This window comes from Amphiura filiformis, chromosome 6 (assembly GCF_039555335.1).
Source record: "Amphiura filiformis chromosome 6, Afil_fr2py, whole genome shotgun sequence".
In the NCBI taxonomy this organism is placed as follows: domain Eukaryota; kingdom Metazoa; phylum Echinodermata; class Ophiuroidea; order Amphilepidida; family Amphiuridae; genus Amphiura; species Amphiura filiformis.
In genome coordinates this window covers 3191247-3201350 of record NC_092633.1, presented here as the reverse complement: position 1 = coordinate 3201350, position 10104 = coordinate 3191247, and the positions used below count along the sequence as shown (strand labels likewise).

The window sequence follows — 10104 nt, the reverse complement described above, 5'->3', positions numbered from 1 at the left end:
GTTTCTATATTTTTTTTTTATCAATTAAAAAAAGATATTCCTAAAACACAAAAATCACTACTGCTAATTCAATATTTTAATAGGTCATCCGGTTAATTGACACAGTGAATAGTGGTAGAAAGGGCGTCAATTTCTATTAGACTTTCAAAAAGACCAGACTTGGGGAAAACAGCTAAAAACCCTGTGAATATAATGTACCATAGACTCAACACCGGAGATCAGGGCCGGAGATGTCACTCCGGCATCTACGCCCCCTTTCGTCTCAGAGCTAGGAAGTCACACACATGAAGTCACATGAATGTGCGTCATCTTGCAATTTCATCTTTTGCGGATGATGACGTGACCCACTGAATTTGACATTTTACTCATCATCAGTATTCAGAAAGATCATACATTGAAATAAAATTACTTGAAACACTTCACATTGAATTGTAAAAAATACTCAAGACTTTGCACAGAAAATATCACAAAACACATTTTTGATACTTGGCATCATCAGCATGCACATTGATTCTGTAGGCTTAGGGCAATCTAAAAATACGTTGTAGTAGGCCTATTAGGGTAGCTGCAGGTAATATTATGGGACAGCAGGTAATATGGGACACCTGTTTTCATTTTAAGAAAAAGTAGCTTAGAGAAGGTAAACACTTTAAGTTGATTTGTTAAGTGTTTAGAGACATCAATTGTGCTTCTAGAAATGCAGTTTTGGAGTCTGTGTATCAAACTCTTGGAAATCTATGCCAGTGAAATTGCCCAAAAAATTATGTCGTTTTTTGGCCTGATATAAAATCAATGACGTCACATTTTATGATTGTGTATCCAAAACTCTGGTACTGAGGGGCATTTGTCATTTTTATGATCTTTAGGTGATGGGTTAAGCTTATCAGCAGGTAAAATTCCACTGACAAGTGGCACTTTCCTTTATAAATGATTATTTTCTCTGATTTTCAACTGAATGGGTGCAGGTAATATGGGACACATAGGAAATTGTGTGCATTGTCAATGCGAAAAGCAAAACTATTTAGAAAATTGAATTTTCTTGTAGAAATTTGCATTTAACATTCAAAATCATGTAACAAAAATGTTTTTAGAACAAAAGAGTGATTTTCTGAACTTTTTGATTTTCACCATAGAGATAACACAGTGTCCCATATTACCTGCACATGCAGGTAATATTGACGATGACGTAATTTTGACGTCATAGCGTCCAAACAAACATAAAAACAAGGTAACATTGCCTGTTTTATTAATCTTAAAGGACAGGTTGTTCATCATAACAATCTCTTGTGGGCATATCTTCTTTAGTTTTTATGCAAATAAGCTAAACGTCCTTAATGGTCCCATATTCCCTGCAGGTACCCTATGTATCGTGTCAAATGTTTTTTACCAAAGTGTTCTTAAAATGCTAGCAGAAGCTTTATAATGTCTCATGTTGTTTATTGTAGTCCAATTTGGTCAAATTGCAATGGTGAACTAAGATCAAAAATGCAAAAAATCCTAAACAGGCTTGCAAGAATTGTCAGCTGATATAGAACTCCAATAACGATATGATGAAAACATTGCATTGGTGTAAACTTCAAGACCGTTGGATATTAATCAACTCCTCATTATAAAATGTCTCAAAGGCAATGCATCTCAATTAATTTTACAAACTCAGTTCACTCATATCCCCCGAAGTACTCAAGTTTGGTTTTGGTAGGGACGTGCCGCTGAGAATTTGAAAGTGGACCCATAAATATACCAATTTTTCAAGAAATTTGGACCCATTGATATACCAAAAGTCAAAATTTTCGGCCGAATTTAACCCAAATTGTCTAAGTTTTTACAAATTTTCCGAAAATTTTAAATTTGGCTAGATTAAGGGAAAATTGGGCTATTTTCCGAAAAAAGGACCCATTCATATACCAAAATGTGCTTTGAAAAAGGGGTCATTGATATACCAAGAGGCTGAAAATGCTACCCATATTTGCGGCACGTCCCCGTATGGTCATTTGTACTGAGTACCCCCCCCCCCCGGGCTCATATCCAACCAGACATCAACTTTTGAATAGGCCTACACTTGTTGATCATCATTCAAAACCAATGCTGCTGATTTAGAACAAGGTCTGTAATTACTCGGAATAAACTTCCACAAAATGGTCACCTAATTTTTGATCTTTTAACCATTAACCAATTCAAAAACATTATTAACCATTTCAATGTAAATGTATAATTATTTTTGTTGACACCTTCAGATAGCCTATAGCCTTTTCTTTTCTATATTATGTATTTAAAATATAGGGCCTATATGTATTATTAGCTAGTTCTTATATTAAATTGTAATTTTATTTTTGCTTAAGTTAAGTATACATTGTAATTACGGTACCTATTTTTTTTTTTTTTGTTAATGTTGTAAATAGAGCCTTCTTGGAAAGCAGTGCTAGACACTGAATGTTGTATAGCCCTGTATAAAGAAAGCTTAATAAATGAAAAATAAATGAATTCCAGGAACGGCCGGTTTATTTCTTTTGGATATTGGCTTTAGGCGGAATAGGCGGGCCCCCTAGGCTACACCGGTTTTTTTAATTGACCAAAAAGCTCAGGCTACTGGCTCGGCTAATGAAAATGTCATTCAGTTAAAATCCAAAATTGGCTTTATTTGATCAATAATTCTAAAAATAAGGTCAATATCCAAAATGGAAAAAAAAATTATGTTTTGTGTTTAGCGCCTAAAGCCTATTTTAGATTCCTTGACTAATTTCCATGGCAAAAAATTATACTTTTATGTTCATCTTTCTGCTTTCTCATGCATAGTGATATTACAGCACGATCATAAGCAGTAGCGTAGCCAGCGGGGGTCAGGCAAAATGAAAGAAAAAGTGCCCTTCTGACAAAAAATGAAAGAGAAAATCAGGAGGGCAAAGGAAAAAAAAAAGGGCAAGGAGCCCTTTTCTAGCAAAATTCAGGGCCAAAATAGTGTAAAATACAAAATTTTTCCACGCTACGCGCGCACATTGTAACAATAAAGCCCTTTTTTAGCCGGATCATGGGCGAAAATAGTGTAAAATTCCATTTTTAGGCCCTAGTTTCGGGAAGCTCGAAGACATACAGTCTCTATGTATTGTATGATGCAACTGCAATTTTTTTTCGTCTGTGCCCCAAAAATTTTATTTTGCTCCCCGCTACGCCCCTGATCATAAGAATGCACAGCCACGTTGAAATTGTAAATTAATAGACAGCCCGGCCGGGGCCAAATTTAGTGATCCCAGCGACAAATCATTTAGGCCTAAATTGTTTAAAAATTGCCTAAGAATGAAGGATTTGTCGACGTACAAATGTCATTGCTCTGAAAAAATTAGCAAAAACACGAGGAAAACAGCAGCTATTGACAACCATTCAAATACATGCAGCGAATTTCTCTAGCCTACCTCATAGAAATGACAGATTCGTAAATGTCTCATCATTTTTTGTCTTTAATACACGGCTTTCGGCTTAACCACTAGAAGGTTATGTCCGGGGGGAGGGGGTCAGGCACTCACTAGAAATGGGTGATGGGGATGTGCGGCCACAGTAATTGACCCCATCCCTCTTTGGCGTAGCCCGTGAGCCCTTTTTTGGACAAAGGTGGGGGGGGGGGGCGGGGGCAAACTTAGACGAAAATGGTCAAAAATGGGCTTAAAGTACAAAAAACAACAATCTTAAATAGGCCTGTTATATTAGTAATCGGGCGACCAGTGTCCCACAAGAGGGAGGGGCAAGACTAATATGGGGAAGCTGCCCCGGTGGTACTGAACTCCCTCTCACCGGCCCAATGACCCGGGGAGGTATTATACGGGGATGTGCCACGGTTTTGGGGTACCTTTTCAGCAATTTTGGTATATCAATGGGTGGGTTTTCAGTGGATACCAATGCGCCCAATTGGGCGCATTTGGGCAAAAGTACCCTTAAAAGCGCCCAATTAGGACAAATGTGGGTTTTTTTGTCAGCATCCGAAAGTCTGCGTGGCACATCCCCCCCGGAATGACCCCTTGTTTTGCTGTCAAGAATTGGACACATATGCACATTTGTGATAATCTCTCACCGAATGTCTTTGTTTTTTCATTATTTTTCTTCAAATTTTTCAAAACATTTGACATTTTTTCAAAACATTTGATGACTTTTGACAATTTTGTATCAACTCATATTTCGACCCGAAATTTTTCCCATCAGTCTCACGGAAAGACTGACCCCTTTTTTTTGGGTAAGATTTTTCAGTCTCACGGAATGACCCCTTTGGGACCTTTTCACCAAAATACCCCTTTTTTATGTTTAGGCTCAGTCTCACCGAAAGACCCCTAATTTCGAACTCAGTGATGTCCGCACTCCCCGTTACTTCCAAAGTCGATATGTTAGCACATCTATGCCCTAACAGTGGCGTAGCGACGGATTGGGGGGCACGTCAAAGTGCCCTGGGCGCCGAATTGACCACTGAATGGACCTTTATCACTGTATTACTGCCCCGGGATTACTGCGCTTAGAAAGAGGTTAGGGTTAGTTTTAGGGTTAGGGTTGTATTACCTGACCTCCTTATAAAGTCTGTAATACAACGACTTCCCCTTTAAATATAGCTCCCAAAGCCTGGATTTTCGTCAATGTATTCAAGTGAGCATAGGCCTAATAATCTTGCAACAATGTTTTGGATTTGTTTTTAAAAAGTCTAGGCCTGCTTTAATGATATGTAAAAGCTTGCAAATTAGTTTGATATATTTTATTTTTGGTAAATAGGTCAAGATTGTTGTCAAATGTGACCTTTTTTAATCACTCCTTTGCCCTGTTCCCCCGGTAACAAAACACCTTAGATAAGCAAACTATTCTTTATTTCAAATGATTTTGCAAGTGGAAACAGTGAAGACTATTTTTATCACAATAATGAGCGTATTTCAATTTTTTACCCCACTAAAATCTGACCGTTCACAACTGATTTGATCATAACTCAAGAGTCGGAGACAGGTCAAACTGTACCTTTTCTGAATCATAATGAAAGGAAGTTGCATTGGTATGATTTTTAATCAGATTTCACCACTTCATGTTTGGCCATTTTGGATCGTGTAAATTTGGCACATGGTGTTGGGGGTGGGGGGGGGGTACTTAACACAGATTACCATACGGGATTTCGCAGCCTGAAGACCCCCTAAATTTGACCAAAACAGACCCCTGATTTGGATCATTTCAGCTCTTAAATTGCTCATTCCTCACATTTCTAGTAAGACCCTTGATTTGGACTGTTGGCGGCTCTAACAGACCCCCGCCGTCCCCGGTTTACTTATTGGCAGCTCCCAAGGACGACTTTTACCGTGGTGCAATCGCGTCAGCTCCCAAAGCCGACTCCCTTTACCACCTCAAAATTCCTGGGGAGCATACCCACCCAAAAATGTGATATGCCCCACTAGGAATTTCTTAGCCGTTTGATGGACAATCATGCATGGATGAATCGAGTAGCATACTAAATTGGAAAATTTACTTTTGAATTATAATAAAAGTATTATCTACTCAGGCTATTATTATCAGTCATTCCTTTTCATAGGCGGCGTGGCGAGCGCAGGGTCCCCCTAAAAATCTTTTAAGAACAAAAAATAAAGCAATAATTGCCATGTAGATCTTCCTTTTTTGTCCAAAAAGCACTGTTTTGGCCCAAACTAGGGCAAAATTGCATGATGTTGTATGCTTCAATTAGGCTAAAACGTCTGAAATTGAAACTTTTCAACGCGTAAATGGAACCCCCATAAATTTTAATGCTTCTGCCGCCACTATTATTACAACCAAGGAGCTTCTCAGGTGTAAAACTGTTTAATGATGTGTACCAGTGTTCCTTCTTCGGAAAGATATTTGAAACATTGAACAAGCCCCTTACCCCACCTGGGGGGGGGGGGGTAACCTACCCCACCAAATCCTTTATTCCACCTACCCTCTTACCCCTAGCTATTACCCCAACCCTACCCTCCTCCCACCAAAACCTACATTCCACTATATACCCATACCACACCCTATTGGTCAAAGCCATCACTATATATTCCCACTAAACCCTATTGGGCAAATTGGGACAACCTTCATTCCACAAAATACTCCCACCACACCATAGTGGGCAAATTAGGGGGGGGTCATTTGACGGGTACCAAGGTTTATGGGGTTAAACATAGCCCTTTCTCCAACCCCTACCCTCATACCCAACCTCTAGCTATTACTATCCCACCAAAACTTACCCACCCCTACAGATTGGGGTTATTGATCAGTTCCTTCACAATAATAATTCAAACCCCTTACCCTACCCATCCCTAACCCTACCTGTAAAATTCTTAGAGGTACAACCCTATTTTTGGTGTAAAAAAAATTATGATCCCCGATATTCTGGTATAAAAATTATATGTCCCCCAGTATATTCATGAACCCCTTCTGCTGCAGAAGATGACAGCCCTGTATATAATAAGAGAGAAGTGCCAGATATGAGAACGCCAATCAAATCTGGGGATTGTTTAAAAGTTCACAATTTTGTGTGTGCAGATGTTTGCATAAATTATGCTAAACTACCTACTATATTTGCATACTTTTTGTGAAAAAACTAATCAGGTGACCAGCTGGTGTGTACGATTCCTTCCACCAGGTTTCGATACCATTTTCCCTGATGCTGTGCCTGACAGATCTTAAAATAATTTGACCACAAGCTCTGATATCAACTTGCAGTAATTTTTGCAAAAATTTTGCTATTAAATTTGCATATTGTCACTGAAAATTTACCGGCACAGAGCACAGCTTGATATCCTTCCTCCCACCCACTAAGTGGTGTCCCCATTAGCCTTTTCAATATATGGCGTACACAATAGGAGGGCAGTCTTCGATATGGGTAAAACCTGGCAAATTCAAAAGACTTTACCCATTTCGTGCAGCGCCATCCTATTGTGTCCGCCACATCTCGAAAAGGCTAGTAGGTCTAATGGATCTTGTGAAACAGCTCCGGACAGTGGAACATAGTTCAGACAAGGCCAAAAAAAGTCAAATCAGACAAAGTTACGGACTCAAGAAGTGAAAATACTTCACAATTGTACAATTACTGGTATTTTAATACCACATACATGATACAAACATTGTCAAAAACAATAATAAGAGAAGCATAAGATCTAACCCCATGCTAATTATAGTACAGATATCATACTTCATTTAATGAAGTAAGCTACCCTTTCTCCAGCCCTTTCTGTATAGACAGTCAATACAAAGACTTCCAACTGTAATCGGCGTGTTGAATCATCTCCATATTCCAGTCACTGTTTGCTTTTTCAAACCCTTATACTTCCATCACCTATTTACTTTAAAGAACCATAATGTACAATCTTTTAAAATGATTTGGCAAAGAATAAATAAATTCAAATTTGACCGCAATCATTATGTGACGTGGTATATCAAAAAGAGACACTTTTGGGCAGGTTATCAATTTTGAGTGTTATACTTTGCTCCACAACACTATTTTCCCCCAATGAAATCAGACATTCCTAAGCGAAGATATTGAGTTCGTAAGTTATGGTATTATAAAATTGGGAATTGAGATATCGGCCTTTAAAAATATTATTGATAATGTTGAAAGTAGGAATAACCATGAAAAATGTCTGAAAAATACAAGATGCCAGTTATATTCCGGTCTATCAGACAATATTTAAAACATCATTAACATCACAAATTTGCAACAAACCCAAATTGTGAAAAAATCACCCCCGGGCAGAGTTTTGGCTATTTCTCCATTTATGATCCTGCCCAAAAGTGTCTCCTTTCGATATACCATGTCACATATTATGGCTTTAAAAGACAAATCAGTCCACTTCTATTGAGTGATTTTAGGATTGAGGTACGATTCATTTGGTAATTCAGTATATTTTTACCCCCGATAGTGCTCAACTTTTCTGGAATCAGAAGTTGTCTTCCTACACTGTATTGGCAGATGCACATGCTCACCTTTGCACTGTGAAATGCTCCTTTTGCATCTCATTTTGTGCAGTTTTCAAAGGAGATATGCTTCACATACTAGTGGTTATGACTTTGTTCTTGTTCTAGACCTTTTTTTGTTATGTCTTCATAAGTCAAAGAGAGTGAAAACCATTGATTCATTTGATCTTCATGACATAAGGAACACATTTTCTATGGTTACCTATATATGTGACGTGTCATGTCAAAAGGAGACACTTTTGGGCAGGTTATGAATTTTGAGGTTTTTACATATCTTAATTATATAGATATTTTGCTCCACAACGCCGTTTTCCAAAATTAATTTGAACATTCCTAAGCAAAGATATTGAGTTCGGAAGTTATGGTATTATAAAATTGGAAATTGAGATATCGGCCTTTAAAAATATTATTGACAATGTTGAGAGTGGGAATTAACTTGAAAAATGTCTCAAAAATACAAGATGCCAGTTACATTCCGGTCTGAAACTATCAGACAATATTTTTAACATTAATAACATCACAAATTAGCAACAAACCCAAATTGTGAAAAAATCACCCACCAGCAGATTTTTGGCTATTTCTCCATTTACGATCCTGCCCAAAAGTGTCTCCTTTTGACATGACACGTCACATATAGTTTCTCACTGAAAAGGCCTAAAATATATTGGGTGTGGACAAGCACACAACTTCTTAATCTGCCTATAAAGTCCACTTTTTCCTCAGAGCACCAGACATTGTACCTACAACCACTTGGCAATATCACAAGCTAAATGTTGCTACTGTTGCTGATGATGTTATGGATGGCTAGTAGATGCTGATGGTGGCAGTCAGTAAGGTTTATTGGCCATCAGTAAACGACTCCTTTCCTCTGTAAGATCCACTTCCTTCCCAGAGCACAAGACATTGCAAACCTACAACCACTTTGCAATGTCACATGATTAATGTGTTGCTGCTGATGTTGTGGATGGCTAGAAGATGCTGATGGTAGCAGTGAGTAAGGTCCACTAGCCATCAGTAATGTCTTCTTTCCTCTGTAAGGTCTATTTCTTCCCCAGAGCACCAGACAATGTACCTACAACCACTTTGCAATGCCACAAGCTTAATGTGTTGCTGCTGATGTTGTGAATGGCTAGAAGATGCTGATGGTGACAGTAAGGTCCACTAGCCATCAGTAAATGTCTCCTTTCCTCTCTAAGGTCCATTTCTTCCCCAGAGCACCATATATGTGACATGATCAAGAGGGATGAGTCACATGTCGACCCTGGTCGAAAATTTGTTTTTCATATGTTTCTAAAGAGGACACTTAGAGCTTTCAGAAACTGAAAACCCCATGTTGATACGACTTTTCTTTGCAAAGTTACATCAATTTATCAATCGCTGAAAACATTATAAAACAAAAGAGTTTTTAAAACTTTCTTTGCCAATATCTCAAAATCAATATTTGCGACATCCGACTCATTTCCTTTGAACGTGTCACATATTGCACACCTACAACCACATCTCAATGCCACATGATTAATGTGCTAATGCCGATGTTGTCGTTATGGTTGCTGATGATGTTGTAGTGTGGCTAGATGATGCTGATGGAGGAGGTAAATAAGGTCCACTAGCCATAAGTAAATTCCTCCTTGTAAAGTGAAGATGATGCACAGGGGTGTGTCTGGTAGGATAAGAACCTAATAAGATGTTGGATTTCTCGGACCTGCACAAAGTGAGAAAATCAAAGGTTTAAAAGGTTATAATAAAATACTGAAAAAGAAGATGCTCATATTTCACCTTAAAATATTTGTTGGATTTTTTTTTCTCTGATCAGCAAATAAGATAATATTGTCATTTTTTTACAACAAATTCAAGGTGGTATTGTTTTAAATGCAGATAAACAATTTACAAGTACATAATTTACTTAACTTTAGCTTCTGTCTGCAAAACAACATAAAATGTGACCTGATCTGATCCACTCAGGCCAAAGTCAGAAATTTTGAAAATTGAATTACTACCATTCACAGTACCTACACATACTGATATTGAATCCCCAAGTCTCTTGAATACTTGGTAAATGGTTGCAAAGTTATGAACCTTTTATACATCCATTTTCTTATGTTTTTAATTGTTTTTGCTCCTCACTTTTTGCCGATATGTCCATTTCATTATTGCAGA

The 10104-nt window shown here is 38.0% G+C and overlaps 1 protein-coding gene across 1 annotated transcript in view; it reads right to left on the bottom strand.

Moving 5' to 3' along the window:
• Positions 1–8584: 8584 nt before the first annotated feature.
• Positions 8585–10104, bottom strand: part of LOC140154825 (transcription initiation factor TFIID subunit 5-like) — a 28574-nt gene continuing 27054 nt past the window's right edge. The window contains 1 exon segment of the mRNA XM_072177413.1: positions 8585–9649. Coding sequence (XP_072033514.1) covers positions 9463–9649 — 187 coding nt within the window. The 3' untranslated portion in view covers positions 8585–9462.